The sequence below is a fragment of the Peromyscus eremicus genome, chromosome 9, assembly GCF_949786415.1.
Source record: "Peromyscus eremicus chromosome 9, PerEre_H2_v1, whole genome shotgun sequence".
NCBI classification, from domain to species: domain Eukaryota; kingdom Metazoa; phylum Chordata; class Mammalia; order Rodentia; family Cricetidae; genus Peromyscus; species Peromyscus eremicus.
The window spans coordinates 84,129,055-84,156,226 of NC_081425.1; the positions used below are offsets into that span (position 1 = coordinate 84,129,055).

The 27,172-nt window shown below is 50.1% G+C and overlaps 1 protein-coding gene across 2 annotated transcripts in view; it reads right to left on the reverse strand.

The window, feature by feature from the left end:
* Positions 1 to 7,498: 7,498 nt before the first annotated feature.
* Positions 7,499 to 27,172, reverse strand: part of LOC131919610 (store-operated calcium entry regulator STIMATE) — a 60,321-nt gene continuing 40,647 nt past the window's right edge. The window contains exons 3-10 of one of the 2 annotated variants that reach the window (XM_059273942.1): positions 25,588 to 25,683; positions 23,436 to 23,557; positions 18,143 to 18,255; positions 17,030 to 17,107; positions 15,988 to 16,137; positions 14,236 to 14,346; positions 7,915 to 8,047; positions 7,499 to 7,647 (exon numbers count right to left, since the gene is read on the reverse strand). In XM_059273942.1, the coding sequence (XP_059129925.1) occupies positions 7,541 to 7,647; positions 7,915 to 8,047; positions 14,236 to 14,346; positions 15,988 to 16,137; positions 17,030 to 17,107; positions 18,143 to 18,255; positions 23,436 to 23,557; positions 25,588 to 25,683 (910 nt within the window). In that variant the 3' untranslated portion in view covers positions 7,499 to 7,540. Of the gene's footprint in view, positions 7,648 to 7,914; positions 8,048 to 9,034; positions 9,361 to 14,235; positions 14,347 to 15,987; positions 16,138 to 17,029; positions 17,108 to 18,142; positions 18,256 to 23,435; positions 23,558 to 25,587; positions 25,684 to 27,172 lie in introns of those variants that run through there. The other variant, XM_059273941.1, reaches the window with a different exon arrangement.

Consider the following 27,172-nt stretch of genomic DNA (forward strand, 5'->3'; position numbering starts at 1 on the left):
GCCAAAAATCCCCGGGGCTTCAGATAAGAAGACAAATGACCTATGTACAGTGAACTTGGCTCACAGCAGGGCATACCCTGAGGAAAGGCAGGCTCACGTTGGGGCTGGGTATTAGCTCCCCTTCTGCAAGGTCCAGATTTTCAGGAATCACAACCTCACAAAGGTCATCCACCAAGCTTTGTAAGGCCAGAGGCACCCAGCAATGAGGCCAGTCTGCTCTTCATGAGTCTGGCCTGGGTGGAAATACAGGCTACACCAGGAATACCAGGGCTAGGAAGGAAACCCTAGGTGGCTTCCTGGAAGAGACAGGGCCTTACTAGCCAGGTAGGCACGCCTGGGGTTTCCTGAAACATCAAGAGGCCTAGAGGTGTCTGAGGACACCAACAAGGATATATGCTTTTTGGAGCAAAAGATGCTGGGCCAAGAGCCTCTGTTCACTCTCTGGTTCAAGGCTGGTGGTTCCTGTTACTGTAACCGAACTTCAGGTTCAAGTCAAGTAGACAGACCCCTGTCAGAACCAGTCGACCTGTCTAACAGCACCTGAAACAGGGTGTAAAGATCAAGAAAAGACAGAGACATAGGACAGATTCGGGAGGACTGTCAGTGAACACTGCAGCCCCTAGTTTATTCTGCCCAGTGCTTGTATACAGCTTAGAAATAGGCATAGGAGCATCAGCAAAGAATACTACATTGTTACAGACTTCTTTATCTGAAAGTAGCTTGGGATCAAGGTACGGAACAGTTAAACCACTTCCCAGTTTTCAGTGAGGTAAAGTGTGCTGTTTCTCTTGGCAAAACATCCTGTTTGTCCTATTTCAGTAAAGCTGAGCAAAAAAAGTATGCATTTTTGATTCATCAGACCAAGATGGAGTCACTCAAGCTCCCGCAGACCCCCAAACAGGTCTGCAATTTGACAACACCCAAGAGTGGTGAAGATGCATATCCTCAGCCTAGAGCTGTGATGTTCGACAGTCTCTGCGGGAAGGTGGGACACACAGGAGCCAGCTGCGCGGGGTTCCTGAAAGTCGTGTACAGGTAGAGTGGTGGCCTGATTTGGCCACAGCAGAACCATGAGAGTATTACGTAAGTGCTGCTAGTGGCTTTTCTCCATATGTCCTTGATAAAGTTGAAGTACTGTTTTTTTTGTTTTTTTTGTTTTTTTTTTTTGGTTTTTGTTTTTTTTTTTTATAACAAATAGTGGTAAGTGAACAGACTGGGTACTTGGTGAAGACGGTGTTGATGTTCTTCAGTGGCTCTGGAAAGGCCACTCCTGGGTCTGTGGACATGGAAAGGTGGCCAGCTGCTGGTGTGCTATCACTAGTACAGTTTAGTCAAGGCTGTGGTATCTGGCCCTAGGACAGGGTATCATAGACTTTGGAACAATTTCTGCTGCTTCCATTAAAACCTTCCCTTTCCTTTCAAGGTTATGGCCAGAGGCCACACTTCTGTTCACCTGCTCACCCTCTTGGCTCTGGATGGGACTGGGGTTACTCAGGGGACACAGCTCTTCTGGGAAGAACGTTCTTAAGAGATCCAATGAGCAAATCCAGGTTCTGTCCCCACAGAAGGTCTGCTCCTCTGGGACACAGAGCACAGGCCCAGCCTGGAGCCAGAGCTATATAAGGCCAGGCTGGCTAGGTCTCGAGAAATGCCCCGAGAAAGTTCTAGCTGCCCAGGGCACACAAGGGGCTTCGCAGCAGAAGTCATCCACAAGCCAGGCCCTGCTCTGAGGGAGCCACGATTAGCCTGTCTGTGGTCTACAGACCTGTGGATGTGCCAACATCCCAGCTGGCAGGCTTTTCGTCTCCTCCTTCTGACACAGCAGACACAGGACACAGGTCTGAAGAGGTCATACCCAGCTAGGCACCTGGTAGTCTCACAACCCAGACAACATGCTGGGGTGAGTGGGTGAGAGTCCAGGAAACTCACCACCACTGGCCAGAGGAACCACACCTAGTTTTGTCTCTGAGATGGAGACACACAGTAAAGCAGCAGCCTAACAAGGTGGAAGGGGCTGGGAGCTGAGGACCTTGGGAACATCTCAGTGGCTTCCGTGGCAGGCAGAGGGAGCTAGGCCTCCAATGACTTAACTCTGAGAAGTGTCACTGTGACCTGCTTTAAGCATCAACTCAACTCTCCTGTTGCATATGACGGGAAACCAGGGGCTAGCTTTAATTTTTTATTTTATTTTATTTTATTTTATTTTATTTTATTTTATATTTTATTTTATTTTATTTTATTTTATTTTATTTTATTTTATTTTATTTTATTTTATTTTATTATTTCATTTTATTTTATTAAGGTATATGAATATTTTGACTGCAGGCGTACCACATGTATGCAATGCCCACAGAGGCCAGAAGAGGGTGATAGAGTTAAATGGTTGTGAGCCACCGTGTGCCTATTGGGAATTGAACTAGGGTCCTCTGCAGGAACAGCAAGTACTTTTAACTCTTCATGAGTCTGGCCTGGGTGGAAATACAGGCTACACCAGGAATACCAGGGCTAGGAAGGAAACCCTAGGTGGCTTCCTGGAAGAGACAGGGCCTTACTAGCCAGGTAGGCACGCCTGGGGTTTCCTGAAACATCAAGAGGCCTAGAGGTGTCTGAGGACACCAACAAGGATATATGCTTTTTGGAGCAAAAGATGCTGGGCCAAGAGCCTCTGTTCACTCTCTGGTTCAAGGCTGGTGGTTCCTGTTACTGTAACCGAACTTCAGGTTCAAGTCAAGTAGACAGACCCCTGTCAGAACCAGTCGACCTGTCTAACAGCACCTGAAACGGGGTGTAAAGATCAAGAAAAGACAGAGACATAGGACAGATTCGGGAGGACTGTCAGTGAACACTGCAGCCCCTAGTTTATTCTGCCCAGTGCTTGTATACAGCTTAGAAATAGGCATAGGAGCATCAGCAAAGAATACTACATTGTTACAGACTTCTTTATCTGAAAGTAGCTTGGGATCAAGGTACGGAACAGTTAAACCACTTCCCAGTTTTCAGTGAGGTAAAGTGTGCTGTTTCTCTTGGCAAAACATCCTGTTTGTCCTATTTCAGTAAAGCTGAGCAAAAAAAGTATGCATTTTTGATTCATCAGACCAAGATGGAGTCACTCAAGCTCCCGCAGACCCCCAAACAGGTCTGCAATTTGACAACACCCAAGAGTGGTGAAGATGCATATCCTCAGCCTAGAGCTGTGATGTTCGACAGTCTCTGCGGGAAGGTGGGACACACAGGAGCCAGCTGCGCGGGGTTCCTGAAAGTCGTGTACAGGTAGAGTGGTGGCCTGATTTGGCCACAGCAGAACCATGAGAGTATTACGTAAGTGCTGCTAGTGGCTTTTCTCCATATGTCCTTGATAAAGTTGAAGTACTGTTTTTTTTGTTTTTTTTGTTTTTTTTTTTTGGTTTTTGTTTTTTTTTTTTATAACAAATAGTGGTAAGTGAACAGACTGGGTACTTGGTGAAGACGGTGTTGATGTTCTTCAGTGGCTCTGGAAAGGCCACTCCTGGGTCTGTGGACATGGAAAGGTGGCCAGCTGCTGGTGTGCTATCACTAGTACAGTTTAGTCAAGGCTGTGGTATCTGGCCCTAGGACAGGGTATCATAGACTTTGGAACAATTTCTGCTGCTTCCATTAAAACCTTCCCTTTCCTTTCAAGGTTATGGCCAGAGGCCACACTTCTGTTCACCTGCTCACCCTCTTGGCTCTGGATGGGACTGGGGTTACTCAGGGGACACAGCTCTTCTGGGAAGAACGTTCTTAAGAGATCCAATGAGCAAATCCAGGTTCTGTCCCCACAGAAGGTCTGCTCCTCTGGGACACAGAGCACAGGCCCAGCCTGGAGCCAGAGCTATATAAGGCCAGGCTGGCTAGGTCTCGAGAAATGCCCCGAGAAAGTTCTAGCTGCCCAGGGCACACAAGGGGCTTCGCAGCAGAAGTCATCCACAAGCCAGGCCCTGCTCTGAGGGAGCCACGATTAGCCTGTCTGTGGTCTACAGACCTGTGGATGTGCCAACATCCCAGCTGGCAGGCTTTTCGTCTCCTCCTTCTGACACAGCAGACACAGGACACAGGTCTGAAGAGGTCATACCCAGCTAGGCACCTGGTAGTCTCACAACCCAGACAACATGCTGGGGTGAGTGGGTGAGAGTCCAGGAAACTCACCACCACTGGCCAGAGGAACCACACCTAGTTTTGTCTCTGAGATGGAGACACACAGTAAAGCAGCAGCCTAACAAGGTGGAAGGGGCTGGGAGCTGAGGACCTTGGGAACATCTCAGTGGCTTCCGTGGCAGGCAGAGGGAGCTAGGCCTCCAATGACTTAACTCTGAGAAGTGTCACTGTGACCTGCTTTAAGCATCAACTCAACTCTCCTGTTGCATATGACGGGAAACCAGGGGCTAGCTTTAATTTTTTATTTTATTTTATTTTATTTTATTTTATTTTATTTTATATTTTATTTTATTTTATTTTATTTTATTTTATTTTATTTTATTTTATTTTATTTTATTTTATTATTTCATTTTATTTTATTAAGGTATATGAATATTTTGACTGCAGGCGTACCACATGTATGCAATGCCCACAGAGGCCAGAAGAGGGTGATAGAGTTAAATGGTTGTGAGCCACCGTGTGCCTATTGGGAATTGAACTAGGGTCCTCTGCAGGAACAGCAAGTACTTTTAACTCTTCATGAGTCTGGCCTGGGTGGAAATACAGGCTACACCAGGAATACCAGGGCTAGGAAGGAAACCCTAGGTGGCTTCCTGGAAGAGACAGGGCCTTACTAGCCAGGTAGGCACGCCTGGGGTTTCCTGAAACATCAAGAGGCCTAGAGGTGTCTGAGGACACCAACAAGGATATATGCTTTTTGGAGCAAAAGATGCTGGGCCAAGAGCCTCTGTTCACTCTCTGGTTCAAGGCTGGTGGTTCCTGTTACTGTAACCGAACTTCAGGTTCAAGTCAAGTAGACAGACCCCTGTCAGAACCAGTCGACCTGTCTAACAGCACCTGAAACGGGGTGTAAAGATCAAGAAAAGACAGAGACATAGGACAGATTCGGGAGGACTGTCAGTGAACACTGCAGCCCCTAGTTTATTCTGCCCAGTGCTTGTATACAGCTTAGAAATAGGCATAGGAGCATCAGCAAAGAATACTACATTGTTACAGACTTCTTTATCTGAAAGTAGCTTGGGATCAAGGTACGGAACAGTTAAACCACTTCCCAGTTTTCAGTGAGGTAAAGTGTGCTGTTTCTCTTGGCAAAACATCCTGTTTGTCCTATTTCAGTAAAGCTGAGCAAAAAAAGTATGCATTTTTGATTCATCAGACCAAGATGGAGTCACTCAAGCTCCCGCAGACCCCCAAACAGGTCTGCAATTTGACAACACCCAAGAGTGGTGAAGATGCATATCCTCAGCCTAGAGCTGTGATGTTCGACAGTCTCTGCGGGAAGGTGGGACACACAGGAGCCAGCTGCGCGGGGTTCCTGAAAGTCGTGTACAGGTAGAGTGGTGGCCTGATTTGGCCACAGCAGAACCATGAGAGTATTACGTAAGTGCTGCTAGTGGCTTTTCTCCATATGTCCTTGATAAAGTTGAAGTACTGTTTTTTTTGTTTTTTTTGTTTTTTTTTTTTGGTTTTTGTTTTTTTTTTTTATAACAAATAGTGGTAAGTGAACAGACTGGGTACTTGGTGAAGACGGTGTTGATGTTCTTCAGTGGCTCTGGAAAGGCCACTCCTGGGTCTGTGGACATGGAAAGGTGGCCAGCTGCTGGTGTGCTATCACTAGTACAGTTTAGTCAAGGCTGTGGTATCTGGCCCTAGGACAGGGTATCATAGACTTTGGAACAATTTCTGCTGCTTCCATTAAAACCTTCCCTTTCCTTTCAAGGTTATGGCCAGAGGCCACACTTCTGTTCACCTGCTCACCCTCTTGGCTCTGGATGGGACTGGGGTTACTCAGGGGACACAGCTCTTCTGGGAAGAACGTTCTTAAGAGATCCAATGAGCAAATCCAGGTTCTGTCCCCACAGAAGGTCTGCTCCTCTGGGACACAGAGCACAGGCCCAGCCTGGAGCCAGAGCTATATAAGGCCAGGCTGGCTAGGTCTCGAGAAATGCCCCGAGAAAGTTCTAGCTGCCCAGGGCACACAAGGGGCTTCGCAGCAGAAGTCATCCACAAGCCAGGCCCTGCTCTGAGGGAGCCACGATTAGCCTGTCTGTGGTCTACAGACCTGTGGATGTGCCAACATCCCAGCTGGCAGGCTTTTCGTCTCCTCCTTCTGACACAGCAGACACAGGACACAGGTCTGAAGAGGTCATACCCAGCTAGGCACCTGGTAGTCTCACAACCCAGACAACATGCTGGGGTGAGTGGGTGAGAGTCCAGGAAACTCACCACCACTGGCCAGAGGAACCACACCTAGTTTTGTCTCTGAGATGGAGACACACAGTAAAGCAGCAGCCTAACAAGGTGGAAGGGGCTGGGAGCTGAGGACCTTGGGAACATCTCAGTGGCTTCCGTGGCAGGCAGAGGGAGCTAGGCCTCCAATGACTTAACTCTGAGAAGTGTCACTGTGACCTGCTTTAAGCATCAACTCAACTCTCCTGTTGCATATGACGGGAAACCAGGGGCTAGCTTTAATTTTTTATTTTATTTTATTTTATTTTATTTTATTTTATTTTATTTTATATTTTATTTTATTTTATTTTATTTTATTTTATTTTATTTTATTTTATTTTATTTTATTTTATTTTATTATTTTATTTTATTTTATTAAGGTATATGAATATTTTGACTGCAGGCGTACCACATGTATGCAATGCCCACAGAGGCCAGAAGAGGGTGATAGAGTTAAATGGTTGTGAGCCACCGTGTGCCTATTGGGAATTGAACTAGGGTCCTCTGCAGGAACAGCAAGTACTTTTAACTGTGGAGCCATCTCTCCAGCCCGAAAATGGAGGATTAGAAAGGAGAACAGAACCTGGGCATGGTGGCGCACACCTTTAATTTCAGCACCCAGGAGGCAGAGGCAGGAGGGTCTCTGTGAATTCAAGGCCAGCCTGGTCTACAGAGCGAGTTCTAGGACAGCCAGCGCTGTTAGAAAAACTGTCTCGGAAAAAAAAAAAAAAAGAGAGCAGAGAGGTGTACAGTCATCAGGTCTGCATTGTGTCAGCGTGTCTTTCTAGTACATCTCAGCAGCCCGGAAAGCCAGCACGCAGGATCCCCTGCCCCGCCCACCCCAGAGCCCAGGAAGGGCGCTGACCGTGTTCCATGCCCACACTGCCCTCTCCTCCTCGGCCATGGCCACTGACCAACTGACACCTTCCCAAGGTTGGAGCCACTGGGGCACCTCTTTATTAGTGTTTCCAAGGTGATGGTAAAGAAGGGCTAGGGTTGTGGGGAGTCAGGATGGTTCCGGAGACAGCAGGGAAAAGTCATCTTCCAGCATTTAAAAAAAAAAAAAAAAAAAAAAAAGAATGAGCTCGTGGGAGAGGCTCCTGTGTCCAGGTGTGTGGAGTGGTGCAGTGCACACTTCTCAGCCAAAGACGCTCTTGGCAGGTCCCTCTTTGGGCTTCTCAAAGACTGTCTCGGTGCCTGTGCGGTTGCGGCTGAATACCGATGGGGCAGCTGAGCCAGCTTGCTCTGCAGGTAGAAGAGGTGGAAGAGAGGAGTCAGGGGCCTACACTGGGTTTCTCAGGGGCAAGGCTCCCTATGCTGGGGTCAGCCCCTGTTATACCCAGAAACTCTCAACACCTCTCAGCTACCACTGGGAGATGCTTATGCTTGCAGTCCCGCCACGTGCCCTGGAGTACTCGCCACAGTCCCCCACGACCCAGAATACACTCGCCACGGTCCCGCATGACCCGGAATACACTCGCCACGGTCCCGCATAACCCAGAATACACTCACCACAGTCCCGCATGACTTGGTATGTCTTAGACTTGATCTCCTGGTTCTTGGCCAAGTTCCCTCGGGCGCCCTTCAGGTCTTCTTCCTTCACAGGGGGACGCTTCTTCTTGATGGGGGCTTCAGAGGTGCCAACCTTTGGAAAGCCCAGAGCCGTACAATTTGAGGCCTTGAGATGAACTCCTCCAACTCTGGCAGGGGTTCATCTTTGCAGATCATTGAACTCGGTCAATTCAAAGCCCATTCCTTTCCCAGCCTCTGCAGGTTCCCCTGCCCTCTTGGTCTGACTTGGACATCTGACCTTAGCCCACAGAGAGCTCCTGGGGGTGATGGCCACTGCATCCTCATGCTGGCCTGTCTGCCTGGCCAAATTCAGGACTGGGCACAAGGGGCAGAGGGGAAAAGGATGGACTTCAAGACTGAGCAGCCCTAGGGAATCCGGTGAGTTCTAAGACCTGTTCACTGGGTAGCAAAGAGTCCAATAAGGACTGTCCTGCTTTCCCCAAACCAAAAACACTGGTATTTTTTATTATTGTGTTTGGAAAGGAGATGGGGTAGACAGCCGTGGAGCAAGCAGCAAGGACAACCTTGCTGTTCTGTCCCAGTAGAGCTGAAAAAGCCAAACTCTGCTTCCCCTTCCCCTCCACCCCCGGCGCCTGTGAGGTTGAAGCCTTAGTCCTTCTTAAGCCCTGCAGGCAGGTGCAGGGCTTCCCTCACTCAGCCTGGGCTGGGCTCCCAGGGAAACATGGGCCTGCCCAGAGACACACCCTGCCAGGGAGACAGAAGGACACAGCGCTGTGACCTATAGGTACAGCCACCCTCCCTCACCCTTCCTCCAGATTACAAATGTATATAACCGGATACGCTAAGCTATCCAAATCTGCTCCCTCATACACATACAACAGTACACACAGTTCTATGTAAGTATTCCCCCAACACCTCACAACAAGTTGTGGGACAACCAAGGCCATTCACCAGAGCCTGGTGGGACCCAGAGTGTCTTCTCTGACAGGGCTGCAGAGCCCCCGGTTAGGCTTGGCTTTTAGTTCAAAGCGGACACCACCAATTAGTGTCCAGACTTGCTCCTTCCCAACTCCCTTTTGCCCCCACTGGGCCTTCTTACCTCGGACATGGTAGATGCCAAGCAAGTTCTCTGTAGGTAACTCTCTGGCAGGCAGTAGCCACAGGAAGAGATCTGTGTGAAGTCCAACCCTCAGGAACTTATATAACCTGCTTGTCTGTCCCGGGCAGTCACTCCCCTCCTCTGGAAGCTCCCAGATGATTCAGATCCACGCAGCTACTAGCTGGTGTTTATTCTTGGAAATGATGGGCAGCAGCCTTGGTGAAAGTAGACAGCTGGGGGTACCCCATGCTTTTGGGAACAGCTGCTCCCTTGCAGGTGGGAGGTACTGGCACTGTGTCCACACACTGTGTTTATGAACGAGAACCCTGGGATGTGTGTGACGGTCTAGGCAGGCTGACTATAAGAACCCATCCCAGCGCAGGGGTGGGAGGGGAATCTCTGAGGAAAGGGAGGGCCCTGAACCAGGGTGGATGCTCTGAGCTTGTTTGTCTTTCTCTTCTAACCCTGGATTCCAGTGGAAATACATTTTCCATCTCGGCACACTGGTAGGGCAGAAACTTCCTGTCGGTTGCTTGGAGGCATTTTCTCACAGTAAGTAGCCACCTCTGGTTCACAGTGGAGACTCGGAGGCTGAGGAGATCCTGGTGAGCTGCTATGTCACAGTTTTGCTATGTCACAGTTTTGCTGATGCCCTGGTCCTCCACCCAGCCCTGAGACACTTAGTAAAGGGGCAAAGCGAGGCAGGGTATGGGCCCAGGAAGGACCAGGAGACCATGCTTGCTGGTGAAGGTCTAGAGAGGGCTTCTGCCTAAGATGGGAACTGGGCAGCTGACTGCTACCTGAGGGGAGAGGGGCAAAGTCCACTTCAGCAGTTAAGCTGTGAGGAAGAGGGCAAGGCTCCCTTGGAAAGTCCTTCAGCATTCCTAATGGCCTCATCGTTGCAGAGAAAGATCACCTCGGCACACACAGGGACCCTAAGCCTGAGGGGGGCAGTGGCAGATGTGGGTCAGAGATCGGTCTCTGTTAGACCTATCTCAGTTCCCTCCAGTCTACAATGGACATTATTCTTACCCCTGAAAGCTCCAGGCAGATGAAATCCAACCAGGCACTACCATACAATGATCCTAAATGTCACTCCATGGCTGTCGTACCTCACACTCCACCCTAGCCTCAGCCTGGGCTCTGGTTCCCGGCAGGTCAACACGGGCAGGCACTACCAGGTTTAGCTTGGGATAAGTGTTGCCCTGGGCAATGCCCGTGACTCCAAAGAGAGGCGAGGCCTTGCCTCGTGAAGAGTGCCCACACCTGGCTCGGTCTAGTTCTGGTCTCAAGGACAAGGATGTGGGATGTCTGCCTCTCTCTCAGGCCCAAACACAGCACCTTCCCCAGGAGGTAAACTGGCTTAGACTCCCATCAGCAAGGAAGAAGGCGAGATTGTTTGGTTTCTTTCCTTGCAGATTTGACCCCACAGCTGCCACGATGCATTAAAAGGTTTATCAGCTCATTGAGCTAGTTCAGTTACAGAGGACGCACAACCAACGGCCACAGAAGCGATGGTTTCCTTTTCCCTTCTTTTTTAAAATGTAATAAGATGTGGAACTTTATGGTAAACCAGTTTACATTTTGTACACCATCTTCCCTTTCGTCTAAAAAATGTGTTTCTGTGACTCACAACACCACTGATTAAACACCTCCCTGGAGAGGCAGCTGAAGTGGGAACGGTGTCCTTCACACAGGTCTGATTTCTAATAAATCCTATGGAAAGAAACATTAAAAACCAAAGCAGGCAACCCACCCACCCACCCACCCACCCACCCACTCAGAACTCAGGGTGCTCAAAGCAAGACTGACCACAGGTCCCTCACTGCAAACAAGTCTCTCACTGGAAGCTGAGTGACGCTTCATTTAAGACAGTGGTTCTCAACCTGGGAGTCGTGACCCATTTGGGGGGGGTGTCACCCTTTTACAGGGGTCACCGAAGACCACCCAAAACCACAGATATTTACAATTCATAACAGTAGAAAAATTAGTTATGAAATAGCAACAAAAATAATTCTATGGTTAGGGGGGTCACCACAACATGAGGAACTGTTCCGGGGTCACAGCATTAGGAGGGCTAAGAACCACTGATGTAAGCCAGCTCACATCCTACAAGGTGGTCGCTGCCTGGCAGCAGGGACAGTCTGGGCCCGCTCCTTCCAGGGTCCTGGGGCACCTTTTGGATGTGGACCCTGGGCCGTGCCAAAGGGAAGTGACAACTTGGATTCGAGCTTTTTTTGTTTTCCCCGAGGAAAGAGGCACAAGAAATGACGTGAGCTCGTATCTCCTTGTTGCCAGAGAGTTCACAATTTAAAGTTTGAGGCAGGAGGCTACCAACATGCTCCAGGGCTGCGGGGCCACAGACTCTTACCTCACACATCTTCCGGTACACAGACTGAGAAGACACTGCCACACAGGCCCTCGGCGTTCACCCTTGCCTTTATCAATGTCTCGCCCACAGCCAAATGAAATTAAAAAACAATAGCCACCATCTCTTGGAGTTAGACGTCAGCTCTGTCATCGGTTTATTTCTGTTAGTTACAAAAAACTCACTCATCGCCTTGGCTTTGCAAGCTTCCACCGAGAGCAGCTTGGCCAAGACACCGATTCGGACAAATCAGATTGACAGCACACCATAGCTAAGTCAGCATTCCACTTTTTTTATTTTCTTCCTAGCCTGGTGATGTCTTGCCATCAGCCAATAAAAGGTCCCACCTCATAAGGCACCTTGGAACAAGTGATGGGGACACTCATCCCAGGGAGGGAGGACAGCTCAGGAAGACATCCTGATCAGAGCCCTCTACATCCACTCCAGTAGGGCAGTGCACCGCGGTAACAGGAAGGCCTCAGCGACCACCGGAGGCTCTCCTGAGGGATGCAGAAGGGTGTGAGTGTCCGTGCTTACGCTGCATGTGTGCATGCACACACCCACACAGAAAAGGGGGAAGGGCAACCACCCCGAGCCTGCACACAGCTCCAATATCAGATACCCGCTGGACCTCCTTTCCCACTGAGCCAGCTCCACAGCTGCAGCTCAGAGACTAGAGCCCTTAGTGAGAATCGGGATGCACAAAGAACCTACCCTCACTTCCTCTGTCCCTCAGGCCCCGTGCTTGGGCGCCGGGAGAACCTTACAGATCACCTCTGGGAGGCCTGTGCAACTGGAGTTTCCATCCTTGGCAGTGGTTCCCCCGCCTCTGTGGCTGGTTTAGAAACTCTAGGCGCTCAAGTCTGAAGATGAGGTTCCAACCCTGAGCTCCAGAAGGACGGTCATCTCTAGCACAGTGAAACAGGAGGGGCTGTGACATCAGCAACGCCACTAGGAGCTGACCATCTCCCTCAGGAGTTCCAGTTGTACTCTTCCCACAACACTCAGCGCATCCTCACTAGAGAGGGGGAAGGGAATGACCAGGGCTGTAGGCTGGAAAGGAAACAGGAGCAATGCAGGGCCTGACCAATCCATTTCACAGGTCACTGGCCTCTGCCTCACCCGGCTGTGAAGCGTCCAACGGTAATCTCTCTTCTCGGTGGTGCTTGCACGAGAAGATGAGCCGAGAGAGACACCCCAGAGCACACCCTCTGTCTAGGACAAGTAAGACTTCAAGTGGCAGAGGACAGCCCCGGGTACTCTGGATAAAGGCTGGGTTCACATGCCACAGGCAGACTTAGATCCTGGATGCTTAAGCAAAACATTCTTACGTAGGTTTAGAAGAAGGATCTGAGGAGAGTTGGCTCCTCTGTGCTCGCCTCACCTAAGGCCTCAGCCACACCATGAAGTAGTGGGGTGTCCTTGGGCTCCTTACCACTGTGCCTGCGTGCTGGACGACAAGCCGCCAGACACTCTTCTACAGCAGAGAGGGCCAGGTCAGCCTGTACCACCAGGTGAACTGTGGCCAGGCTGAGAAGTGGGCGGAACCACCATGAAGGAGCCATAGTCTAGAAATACCTCATACCAGCTACACAGTAAGACATGGCTCTCACTGGAAGCTGCTCTGCCCCTGCTGCGTCACAACTTTGGAGGGCATGACAGCAGGCTTCTCTGGCCAGGCAGTTGAGCAAGCAAGCAGGTGACAGCTGGTGACAGGCACCAAGGCAAAGGTTGGCTCTTCGAGCTGCTGGACTGGGAGCAGAGGCTGGGACCATGTTCTCATTTGAGATTCGGAGGCCCCGAGAGAGGCAGGACACCAACAGGAGGAGCCCGGTGGTCTTGAGTCCTCCGGACACAAATGTCTAACTCTTGAGCTCCTTCCTCAGTCAGGTTTAACCAAAGCCTCTGACATGCCAGCTTGTATGCCCTGGCTCTGCTCCTACACGCTGGAGCACACAGACCCATTCGGAACAGCTGCCTCCAGCCCAGGTCTGACCTTAACACACTGTGGATTTCTGACCGCAGATAAAGGCTATCTGCTCTTCCCATCAGGACCCTTCACCTCCTCATCAGGTGTTACCTAACAATATTCCCGGCTAAAAACTCCTGACTTTTACCCACGTCCCATCAGCTCATACCCCATGAAAGGCAAACAAATCCATTTCTTTGGGGATTAAAAAGAGTTTTAAATACAGTAGTATGAAAATATAACTTAAAAAATATAAAAGTCAAACAGCATACGGAAGACTTAAAAATCTGTTTGCCCATTAGACCATAGATACTTTGTAGGAAATAAACACATACTCAAAAAACAGTAACACTGTCACAGCTCATAAAACTGGCTTTAGAAATAAAGAGTTACAAAAGCCATTTTGAGTAAGAAAGCATTCCTGTTCCAACTTGGGTCAACCCGTGGCTGTTAACCCCAAGCACGTCACATGTCCACACGGCCCCAGCCTCAGCACGAGGACCCGCAACAGTCTGTGTGTGCTCTGTTTCCTTCCATCACGCCTGCTGGTCAGACACAGGACAGGGTCTCACGACACCCCAAGGGACGATGACAAGACGACGACAACGACAAACACAGCTCTTCGCTTGCATATTTGGTCAGTGTTTGTAGTGCAACTGAGCGGGACCTCCAGCTGCCCACAGCCCCCGGGCACGGTCCTCTTCCCTCTCTGCAGTCACAGTAGTCTGGGGCGGGCTGGCGGAGAGCAGGCAGAGACAGCAAGAGGAGCGGAGGTAGAAGAGGAGGGGAGAGAGAGGAGGGAAGGGACGCTGCGGCAGGGCTGGGCCCCAGGACTGTCACTGGCAGCGTGGGAGTGTGTCACACAGGCAGCCCAAAGCGGTGCTTCTTCTTCTTCACAGGTTTGAGGGGGGTCAGTCTACGGAGGTCCTCCTCGGCATCAGACTCCTCCATTTCGTCGTCAGCTGAGATCAGGATCTGCGGCGGCGAAGAGGCAAGGCCTAAGACACCAGTGCAGCGCTTCTGTGCCTATCTTTCTGGGAGGCCTCGAGGCTCCCACATTCTTAGAAGGGGTTGTGGGGAGGGCCTCCTTCCACAGGGACATGTGCTGGCATTAGAGTCACCACCCCTCATCTGCCAATTATCAATGCTCCCCTCCCCATGCCTTCATCCAACTTCCAGCCAGCCCCAAATCCTATCATCAAAGCCAACTGAGTGCATGGAATCTCAGGGTCCTGCATCTGCCAAAAGGGAATGAAATCATCCCAGGGACCATATAAGGCATGCTGAGCCAACTGTCCCTTCTCAAGATGAAGAGGGAAACTTGCTTTCCGCATCCATGCAGCTGAGACACCGAGGACAAATCTGCTCATTCCCTGCCACAGCTGCTGGCCTCACATCTGAGAACCATGGAAGATCAGAAAAGCCCTCGTGAAGGTTTAAGGGCAGGGGATTGTGAACTCCCACTCCAGTGGTGGGGCAAACGGCCTTCCAGTGGACTGAATCACTCGATGGCTCCCTGCTTTGGCCAACGTGCACTGTGCACCTCACTTTATCGTCAGAGGGCAAACCGTGTGGCTGTGACTGCCTAGGAGCCGCACTATTTATCACTCAGCAAATGTCTGCCAGGCCTTAGGATGGGATAAGCCCTGTAACCAGATTCTATGAACACAAACTTGGAGATGTGGGCTTGCCCTCTAGTCTATTCACTTTCTAAAACCCCCTCCAGTCTGCCCAGGGCTCTCCAGGGGGTTGCTTAGTTACAGGACGCACTGCAAGTGTGATGATGACTATCTGTGCATTTTCTCTTCCTCATCCTCAAGTCTCAGGGGGGCAGCAATCCCAGTCTTTTTCTTTCTTTTTTTTTTTTTTTGGGAAACAGGATCTCACTATAAAGCCCTGGCTGGCCTGGGACTTGCTATGTAGACCAGGTTGATCTCAAACCCACAGAGATCTGAGTGTGTCTACTGTCTAAGTGCAGGATTAAGGCCATGTACCACCAAGCCTGGCTAACCTCAGCCACTTCTGTGGCTCCCATCGTCAGCACAGTGCTCGGCACTATGGGAGTTTCCTTAGGCCAACCCAGCCTCGACTTGCTGAGGCACAAAGGCGCAATGCACACTGCAGAGCAGCTAGGACACCCACTCCTGCCCCAGGCTTCGTCCCTGAGTGCTGCTCCCTCACACCAGGCCCTTGAATTTAGACCCCAGCAGATAGAAGGAGATGAGGAGACCTCTGTGAGATGTAGCTGGTCCTATATTTTGGAAGCTTGCAGCCAACACTTCCTCTGCTTGTTGGTGAAGGACAGGGCTCTAGGTACCTTCATGCTTCCCTGGAATAAGGTGTATTTCGCCTTACCTCGCTGTCTCCACTGCTAGTCCACAGGGACTAAGTGTGGCAAGTCACCCTGACTACATACGGCATCTGTTTGATCCAGGCAGGTACATGTGGCAGCGTTGGGCTCTGAGGGACCTGGGCTACTCTTCAGCTCAGCTTTTTCCTCCCCTCCGACTACTACTATGACTCAGCATGCAAAGATGGGATGCAAGCATGAGACCTGAGGCCCCCGGAGCCAAAGGTCTGATGGCTAGGCTCTTGGGGAGAGTCAAGGGCTCCTACCTCAGACTCTGACTCTTCATGGGATGCTGCCCTCCGGTATCGAACCTTGCTCCCATTCCTTGAGTCCTGGTTGGCTCCTCTTTCTTCTAGCTTGGCTTTCGTCTTCCCCTTTCTCATGAGGAAATTGTCTACTACCCAGAACATGAAAGCCTGTGGGAAGGAAGAGTGCAGGTTACGCTGGGTAAGCCAGAACACAGCAAAGCAGAGGGATGCTAGCCACCCTCCAGAGCGGTAAGAAAGGAGAACCTCACTCAGCCCTGACTATCTCCCAGAACATTCAAGAGGAATTACCTCTCTATTTCCCTTGCTGTGCTTTTACTATCAGAGACCAGCAGGGTAATTCCTGCTGTGTTCACTTGTGGGTCTTTGTTGTGTTAAATAATGGGCAGCCTGAGGCCAAGTGTGATGGTACACACCTTTAGTCCCAGCACTTGGAGCCATTCAAGGACAGCCTGGTCTACATAGTGAGTTCCAGGACAGCCAGGGCTAGAGAGACCCTGTCTCAAAACACAAACCACCAAGCAGGTAGCCTGCTTTGGGCATAGAACCAAGGCCGCTAACTGCTAGCCTGGAGCCCTTATGGGTCCTTCACAGGTGGCCACCCAGCTGGCTGCTTCGGGGAGGCCCCGACTCCTTCAGCACTCACACCATGGGCTCCTCACATTTGGCCACTGTGCTCATGAGTTGCTCTGATCACTGTCCTCAGCAATCAGGATCTGGAGAACACTTGAAATGACCCTGATCTAGAAGTTACTATCAGACATAATCTGGGATATTTCAGTGGGAAGTGGCCCAGCAGGGAAGGTAAGTCATACTTCCTAGGATCCTTCTTCTGAGACAGGAGCCCTGGGGAGGGCACCTGTATTCTGACGAAGGACCCCCGCCATTTCCAAGGCTGGTTATGGGATGGGAAGTAGCAACTGGTTACAGACAGAACGGTCTGGGGGCTGGAAGGTGACTTTTGTGTCACACTCAGAGCTTTGAACAAGAACCCTTGAAGTCAGGGGACAAACTGGGGTAAACAACACAACAAGGCACTGACATTGACAAAGAAGGGGACTATCAGCATGACGATGGCCAGCTTCAGGTCTGGGTTTTCAATTGGATTCAATAGGGCCACCTGCAGAGAGAACAGACACAGTGAGGAGGAGACCACAGGGGCAGCACAGAGACGCAGACACTCCCAACAGCCACTGGAAACAACCCCTTACACCCATGGCTGCACAGACCCTAGATCGGATGCTGATAGGAAACCCGTCAGCCACTGTGGACCTCTAGCACTTTAGCAGTTTCCCCTTGTTGAGGACTCGAGGCCACTGCGTCAGATGCAAGCGGGACCCACGTCCAGTAGGGAGCAATAGGGACAGCCTGAAGCCCTGCAGAGCAGCAGTGTCGGCACGTGCCTTAGGGGTTTAGAGGGAGGACATTCAGTGGGTGATCATTAGAGATTTGGACAATGACGTGCTAGACCACTCTCCAGCAAAAATCCCACACAGCTATCATCTCTGGGGCACAGCAGCTCAGGAACATTCTGGCTTAGTTTCTTAAAAAAGGTAAAAACTCAGCCACAGATAAAACCAAAGGAAAGCCAATATCTGAGCCACATGTTCTGGAAGGCTCCTTGGCTGTTTTATATGGGAATGAGTCGCATAGGTTTATCTAGGTAGCTCTGGGATCAGAGGGCAGAGGGCAGGGCTGGGAAAGCCATGGGCTCTCCCAGGTATTAGTATGTGGGTGGGGAGAGACCTCAGAAACTGCTTGTGGCACACAATGGCTTCAGCTGAACGAGCTAGCCCAGACACACGTGTGAAGGACATTTGCCAGTGTAGACACAGTCAGTTACAAAGTCTGAAGACTAACCAGACCAAGGAACACAGCAGAAGGGGCCGTGTTTCCATGAAGTTCGCATACACCCACGGTCTAATCTAGAGAAGACATGTATTTACATGAAGTGTGTGGACACCCAGCACAGGCACGACAAATTAGTGCTCTTGTAAATAGCTGCTCTATCAGACCAAATCCAGGACTCTCATGGAGCTAAAATAAAAACAAGCAGGCTGGGCTGGGGCTGGGGCTGGGGCTGGGGCTAGGGGGGATGCGGGATGCTGTTGCTTGGCTTAGCAGGGAGCTGCCGAAGCAGGAGTAGGAGGCAAACCTTTTTCCACTGGAGAATGAGCAGGACGATGAAGACCACGGACTTTTCAAAGATCATGATCACGATGTAAAGGGCACACTGCCCCACCCAGGCCCCACACTGCAGAGGGTCTCCTGCAGGGACAGGTAGGCGCTTAGGCACATGGGCCCAGGCTCTGAGTAGGACAAGCACCACCCAAGCCCCCTGCAGCTTGTACCGCTGGCTGCATCCCAGAACCCTGGCTCTAAGGTACTTCATGAGTCCCTAAAGCTCTACAAATCACCTCATTCCTAAAACAGGCAGTGCTCTGAATAAAGTCAGAATTCCTAATTTGGACACACCAGAATGTTTTTCTTTCAAAAAATTTTAGGATAGAGTTAAGAGGCACTAAAGTTAGTAAGAGCTGACTGCTGGCTCTCTTGGTGAAGCGAGAGCACTATTATTATCTACAGCTGATTTCCCCAGTGACTGGTGCTATCCCTCCCTTTCTCTGTCCACCGTGAGACTGGCACTGCAATCATAAACGCAGTAATCAACCTCTCTGTCCACTTTCCTCCTTTCTGCCACCCACTTCTTAGGCCATTACCCACCACCCCTGCTGTCCTCAGCCCTAAGACCATCAACCTGATTGAGAAACTCAGATTCAGAAACACTGAATTAATGTAAAAGAATGACAAGTTAATTACTGCTTTTCAGGACTCTTTCAAACAATTAAAACAAAAACTAATTTTGGGGACAACCTAATTAACGTTGGATAGGACAAAGACGACAGAAGCCCTCAAGACGAGGGGGAGTGGAAACAGGCTGAGGGCAGCAGCCATGATCGAGGCTTGTCTGTGAGTCTGTCAGTGGCTGAGAAATGATTGGGAAGGGCCCAACAGTCCACAATGGGGGACATTTGGGTCCCAAAGTACCTCTAGAATGCTTCAAAAAGGGATTCAATGAAGGGTGGAGGCCCAGCCTCTCTAGAAGATGATCTAACAGCATGTAGAACCTTAGGATAGGCCTCCTCAAAGAGTGGGTGCCCAGCTGTGTCCTGGACACTCAACCATAGCAGCCTGCGCTACACTGACCAAAACAGGGGCACATTAACATTCCAGGGAGGCTCTGAAAAGAGAATCTGGTCTGGAGTGAACTCTCCAACTTCTCATTTGATTCTTCTGTTTCCATAGCAACCCCAGGCATTCATGCTGCAGGCCCCCAAGCCCTGCCTGGGCCTGCAAGCTGAACCTAGTGGAAGCAAGTGAATGCCATTACACAGCTGCCATGAACACACACCAGACTGTGCTGTTTCCTTTTCTGGACAATGCTAGGAGAAAGGTAGGAAGCGGGCAGACACACACTAACTGCCTGTTCTAATGCCTTCCTACTTACTTCTGCCCTGGGCAGGGGGCAGGGCCTCTGAGTTGCAGCAAAGCATCTCAGAAGGACCAACCCTCCTGGCTAAGCTGCTAATTCAAGTTTTGCAATGCTTTTGGTAAAACACCTGACCTCACTGAGAAAAAACAGGAGAAGAAACTATTTGCTAAAACTTTTAGGCGATGTTGGTGATGGCCATGTAGGAAGTACCACCGGGGAGTGTCTGAAAAGGAACTGGTGTGTCTGGAGGTAAGCAGACAAGTGACACCATCTGTTTACTGTAACAAGGACACTCACTCGCTCAGAGTGTACATTCATTCCATTTGCTTGTAAGCTGCGAGACACTGATGGAAGATAGAAATGCTTTTCCTCCTCCTTCCGAGTTTGTCTGCACAGTGGAGTGGCCACTGCTCTTTGTTTATTGATACTAAAATAAAAATGTCCAAAACCACCAAAGAGGGGGAAGAGCACCCGTGTCCGGCTGACACACGCCCACACCCTCTCCTCCTGTGTACCCAGGCCACAGGTCACTGAAGCTGGACTGAGTGTACACAGGACAGTTTGTTTGCTTATTTCTGTTCCCTCAAGAGTTTTTCAAATGCTCCCTGAAGTTGGTCTCTTAAGGACAAATATGGTTACTAAGCATGGCCATGTGTCCTGCTTTCTACTGTAGTGGATGACCTCAGGGATACTGGTTTGTTTTGGTAAATTATTCCCTCAGGCTAAGTTGTAGGAGTAGGGGCCAAAAAGAAACATCTGTGCTGAGAAGCTTCTGAAAGGGAGCATTTAGACGGTGCAGGCAGGAAAGTCTATGATATACAGTGCTGCCGAACACCACCTTGTTTTGGGGGCATGAGAGGCTTGCTCATCTCTTGATATATTGTATACCCCAATAAAGCTTAGCTGAAAGATCAGAGAAGCAGAAAAGCTAGCCCCTAGCTTACCTCTAGGAAATCCTCAGCCTCAAGATAGCGAGTTCCTGTTTTCTCACGCCTTATACACCTTTCTGTGTCCTGCCTTATTACTTCCTGGGATTAAAGGCGTGTGTCACCACTGCCTGGCTCTGTTTCTCTCCTGTAGCCCAGTGTGGCCTTGAACTCACAGAAATTGAGACAGATATCTGCCTCCCAAGTGATGGAATTAAAGGTGTGTGCCACCACCGCCTGACCTCTATGTCTAATTTAGTGGCTGGCTCTGTCCTCTGATCCCCAGGTAAGCTTTATTGGGGTGCACAATATATCACTGTAAGGATTATGTCCTTAACTACTCACTAGCCTGTGATGGTGTCCCAGCCTAAAAAGTGGGCATGTCCTCTGTGCCCTCTCTTTTCCGCACTCTCTCCTTCCATACTGTCCCCCCTCTGCGAGGTCTCTCTCTCTCTCTCTCTCTCTCTCTCTCTCTCTCTCTCTCTCTCTCTCTCTCTCCCCCCCCCTTCTCTCCCAATAAAGCTCTGGAAAGGTAACCATGGCTAGTGCCTCTTCTGTCACCAGCACTCTCTCCTCCAGCACTCTCTCCTCCAGCACTCTCTCCTCCAGCACTCTCTCCTCCAGCACACTCTCCTCCAGCACTCTCTCCTCCAGCACTCTCCTCCAGCACTCTCTCCTCCAGCACTCTCCTCCAGCACTCTCCTCCGTCGGCGTCACCACACTCATCAGACTGCAGATGTCACGAGTCACTCAGAAACTATTCCCCCCTCAAACCAAATAACTCTGGCTTACGTTCCAACTCCCAAGATCTCTTCTAGAACCAAGTAAGCTATCTTTTCTCAAGTAAATCCCTCTTCTCTGTTTACCTGAGAGCTGTGGGGCCTACATGGAGTTCCTGCCTCAACTGGACAGGTAAATTCACAGGTATAGAAGGCAGAATAATGGTCCTGCAAAGATGTCCACCTTCCAATCTCTAGAACCCACGATATGTGCTGTGACCTAACCAAGGGGAATGCTGTCTGTTAATGGAATTAAGGTTGTGATTCAGACCTAAATGGAATATCTGGAGTGTCCAGGTGCACTCTGGGTAATCACAGGGGCCCTTCAAGGTAGAAGGTCAGACTGGTATACCTTAAGAAGAACTCCGCTACTGACTTTGAAAGCAGAGGGAGAGAATCATGAGCCAAGGGACCCAGACAGAACTAGAGGCGGGGCAGGACAACAGAACAACCATCCTTATTACCTACTGATGCCCTCCTGTCCCACTGGGTGGGACTTCCGGAGGAACTGGAGATTAAATCAATGGGCTTGTCTTATCGCTAAGCCTGTGTTGATTTGTTACAGCAGCAACAGAAATCAACAACAATCAACAAGCACGGAGCAGCAGGAAGGGGGAGTCTAGGAAAGGAGGACTTGGGATGGTCTCTGGCAAAGGGACATTTTCTCTGCAGACACCCCGGCTTGAAGACACTGGTTCCCAACAACAGTGACTGAATCAAGGGACTGGCCCAAGAGGACAGGGCTCACACACAGCCACTGCCTCCTTCCTTTCTCTCCATCCTTGGGTAGGCAGACAAAACTTGCTTCAGAACGGGTGGTACCTGGTCTACTGGGACCAGACCTGACCCCTGTTCTCAGTCAACTGCTGACTGTGGAGAACCCACATCATCACCAGTCAGCTACGGTGGGGCTGACAGCTCTGCCCTCCAGAAGGGATCTCCACAGCAAAGGCATAATGTGAGCAGTGTTGACGGAGGCGGTGAAGGTGTTAGGACTCCTGGTGCAGAGGACCGAAGCCCTTAAACACGCCCTGACTGGGTGTGTCACTTCCCTCCTCCAGGTGTCCTTTTATAAATGAGAATGATGTAGAATTGGTCCCCACGTGCTGTGGCCCATTTCTGTCCTGCCAGCCGAGAGCTCCATGACTCGGCATTCAGAATCCTTCCCTCTCTGGAGTCCTGCGGCACAGGCTGTGTCGGGCACTATCTTAAGTCAGTGACTCATCAGCATCAAGTAACAGGCTAAGAAAAGCCCTCCCCTGAGCTCATCTTCCCTCACTGAAGACAAACAATTACTTAAGATTTCTAGAAATACCCAAGGCACTCCACAGCCAGCTCCACCAATCATGCGCCCTTTCAAACTGTCAGTCCCTCTGAGATCTTCAGCCACCTAGAAGTGAGTAGGTCTCCGGGCCCAGAGCCATGGGCTGTTTGGATGGCCTGACAAGGAAAGGCCAATGTGGATCCAGACTTCACCCACAACCCTCACGCTTGCCCTGGTGCCCTCTTGTGGTGAAGTTCTGCTAACACTGTTCCAGAAGAGGAGCTCCGCGCTAGGAGCTCCTATCAACTCTTCCTCAACTCTTCCTCGTGCTTACAGCTGACTTGAAAGCAGCTGCTTACTCAGGCTGTGACATGGGGGTCTTACAAGGTAGGCCAGCACCCACGAAGTTGCTGGTCTGAAGCCTTGTATCTGGGTGGTGATGACCTCACGTCTGAGTGACTGAGACATCCACATGCTAGGTGGGGGACAAGTCTACAGTTAGAAGAAGCAAGGCAGCTTGACCTCAGGAGGGCTGCACTCCGGTACTTGCCACGTGAGCTCTCCTGTCAGCAGAGTAACCTAGTGCCAGGGCAAACAGTGGGTAGCAGAAGGACAAACGCCCATCTCCCTATGGACGGACCACCTCTCAAACAAGAGTTGCTGCCACATCTCTAACGTGGCGGGCAGGTGGGGTGAGATCTTTGGGAATCTCAGCAGAACAAGGTGGCTTGGCAGTCCTGCAGGTGGAACCACAAGTGACCCTGGTGGAAGCGCTGTCTCCTGGCTGCTGCCACCTTCTCTCCCACAAAAGTGAGTGTCGTGGCCTTGAAGTACTTCCTCCTTGCCCCCAAGGAAAGTGATATTCAGACCCTAAAACAAACCCCTTTCTGTTTACACAGGAAGACAGTCAGCAGCTCCCAACCTTGCAGATTGCAGAGCTCCACAGTCGTCCCCAACATGCTCTCCCCAGTGTCCACGGACATTACCATATTCTCCAAACCGCAGGGATTCCCACTGCTGCCACTCCACCAAGACACTGACAGCGCGTACGCCCACATAAATGAGAAGCATGCCTACAGTGGCGTCCAGAAGAAAGTTGATGAGGTACCTAGAAAGAGAGGCCACACCAGCATGGTCAGGGGAGAAAGCCACTGAGCTGGGGCCTCAGTGAAGTACTTACCAGGGATGGGATCAGGCTAACAGACTCAGTCTTTGACCTTACTGGGGGAGAGTGGTACCCATACATGTATTTATGCAAGAGGCTATGGAAATGGCGGCTTCCATTTCCAGGTGTCTAAAAAGGTGCTAATATTAAAAATTTGAAGAACAGGAAAGAGAAGGACAGAGAAACTTTATAAATTTCAAGTGTATGTGCCAAGGCCAAGATTTAATAGAAGACAGCGTACCTGGAAGTGGCTAAGGAAACTGACAGGAAAACAAACCCAATTGAACAACAAACCCATTCAATGCTTCTGCTCATTCCCTGATGGTTCAGGCCACATGAGGTCATAGAGCTGCGCCACTTTCCCATGGCATTCAAAGAAAATGGTTTCTGAGACTTCTTAGACAAAGCAGACATGGCCACATGGCCACATAGTCACCCCTATCAGTAACGGTGTGTGCAAACAGTATTTTTACTTTCTTGTAGTGGTGCTGGTGATGGAACCCAGCACCCTATATATGCTAGGCAAATGCTCTACTACAGATACATTCCCGGACTTGACTTTTAACTTCAGTGAGAGTTCTGCTGCCCCAAGAAAAGGCCAGAGGATTGGAGGAAGGGGTGGGGGGAGGTATGCCCATAGTGACCACACATTCCTATAAGGTTTGTTTCCATTTTCCTGACACAAAACTTTTCTCACCAAGGTAAAGTACCTTGTTTACCTGCCCTCTCTCAAGGACCCTATATCCACATCTAACAGCAGTGCTGGACACAGGCCCCAGCTACTAGAGCAGACTAAGTAGAGAATGAGGCCACGGAGGCAGGTTCTGAACTCCCTATAGATAAGCTCGAGGAGAATGCAAGATTCAGCTTCAAGGAGCTTCCAAGCTGCTAGGACCTGAGACACTTTATGCTGACCTCTGCCCCAGTCTGGGCTTTGTGATGTGCACAACACTCCAATATGGGGGCAGCATACCAGAACCCAAAACACAAGCACTGAGTGGCAGGCAGGCAGCTTGCTCTTCCCCCTTAAAGACACAAGAGGTCACTCTCAGACCAGAGTCAGAAAGATCAGTCACAGCTTCCAAAGCAACTTCTGTTCTGGCAGGAGGCTACATCTCATTGATGAAGAATGCTATTCACAGCTGAGATAAAGCCTGAGAAATACCAAGGACAATGGGTATATCCAGTCTTGAACTCATCTATATACCTGCCAAATACTTCCTGAGCCTACTGTGTGCTGTCCTTGGAAACCAAGACCAGATTTTACACTCAGTACTCAACACAGGGGATCCATTCAGGCGTCAGAGCATCGTGGGGCCTTGGACACAGACTAAGTCTAGCTCCACCACTTCTGCACTGTGAACTTTAAGTACTGTAACATTTTTGTGCCTCTAACTTGAAGTTGGCGATAGGAAGTAAGAGTTGGGACTGGGGTAAATCCTCTGCCACTCTGTCTGCGAGGGGGATGACCACGCCTCCTCCCAGGAAGAAGTACAGACTCCCAGGGCACGGTGAAGGTTTCAGACACACTGCTCTGGCTATCACGTAGAAAGCAGTCCACACTGACAGCTGGAACAGGTGATGCTCCACAAGCACTGCCTGGGAGCATCTCACATCACATGGAAAAGCCTATGCGCTCTGTAACTGGCACAGAGCTGCTCTCGCAGTGTTATCCTGTCCTGCTTGGCGGAGGGGGTGGGGTGCTGGAAACATGGGACTACAAGGGCACCAAAGACAAAGGACTGAACTTGGACGGATGAGCAGAAAGCCGACACACAAGGTGACTGTCAAAGCCCAGAGAGCCAACCCAAAGCTGAGTATATAGAGCCATGAAGGCACGCACAGGATGAAACGAGAGAGGAGCCCAGAGGGGAAGGGTTTGGTGCCTCCCCCAAGCAAGGGGGCTGCACTGGAAGGGAAGGGAAGGCCAGTCCATATTTTCAATTGAGGTCAAATTCAAGTACAAGACTCACAGTGAACAAGGGTCCTCTTCAGTGAGATCTGCTAGGTACACATTGGCAAAGTGGATGAACAGCATCCCTATGGCTTGTTTGGAAGTATCTAAAAACCTGCGTAAAACAGAACCAGCAAGCGTTACCAACCTGACAGGACAGCAGCAACCGCTTCAGAGAACACAGACCAGAGAGCTCACCCAGACCAAGCCTCAAAACCATCCCTAAACCCATCAAAAGATAACGTGTGTAAGACGCGGAGGGCCTCAGAGCTAGGTCTTCGAGGTGTTCCTCACTAACTGTGACAGCAGGACTAAACGACCAGATTTAGGAGAATCGGTGACCGAGTGAGCACAAAGAAGAATTCTCAACATGTGGGAGGAATGACCTTAAGAACCAGCAAGTACATGTGTGACAACTTAGAAAGCGCTTTACTGACATGACGACGAGGTTTCTTCTGAAGGGGAGTGGAAGTTTCCTTAGGGCAGGAGTAAGCTTAGTGTGGCCCACACTGTTCCCCGAAGCCTGCCTGTTTCCTTCCAGATGACTTACTGTGTGGGAGTTTCGTCCTTGGAATCTATTTCTGAAGCTTTACCGCCACATACTGAACACACAACTGCTACTGCAGGGTCATTCTACACAAAATGAGTATGTTTGATATTCACAGATCTAAACTAAACATTCCATCTCCACCCCGACCCAGAGTCCCGAGGCCCCTGTAACTTCCCGAGTGCCAGAGGTGGGAGGAATCTTTTGTCCTAATACTTGATTTTTGGCCCCGGGCCCCCTCACAGAACTCCCAGTCCTTTGGACTGTCCTGGATGACAGGAACATCTTTTGTTCTAAAAAAAATGACTAGTTCCTAGAGGGCTTTAGGATGGGGAAGGCCACCGAAGGACTAAGCCGTGACTAAACCAAGACCCACCATACTCCAGGGTGAGAAGAAGGGCTGTAGACCAAGTTAACAGTCAGGCAAGCCTAGGGATTGTAAAACATGGGGCCTGGAGTGTTTTGGAACCAGTGAGCAAGTGAACTGGTACACAGGATGGTGCATGCTAAAGCCGTAGTCACAGAACTGTGTCAGGAGCACCCCAGTACACCGAACCTCTCCGTTTAGCCATTTATCTATGTCTTTCACAATAAATCCAGAAACGGAAATACTGTTTCTTTGTGTTTTGGGTTACATCTGGAGCGGGGGGGGGGGGGGGGGGGGGGGGGGGGGGGTTTCTAAGGATCTCTGACATATGCATGACTAATCTCCAAATAAATTTGTATTTGTTTATACATGTAGACGGTAGAAGTCAAGAATGTAAACATAATCTCGCAACAAGATGAAGAAACCCACAGCAGAGGGGGTCTCATTTGTATTGTCTTCCATCTCCCAGTACTGAAAGCAACATTATAAATAAAAGGAGGGGTCAATAGTTATATGAAAAAAACAAAAAACAAAAAACAAAAAACCAGGTCTGTTTTCATATTATACAGAATGCCTAATAATGAACTCAGTTGAGGAATTCTACATACTTTCTATGATACGTAATTTCCCCTATTCCATGCCCTAGCTATCCCAATACACTGCTGTCAGCCCCCAAACCAAAGCCCCAAC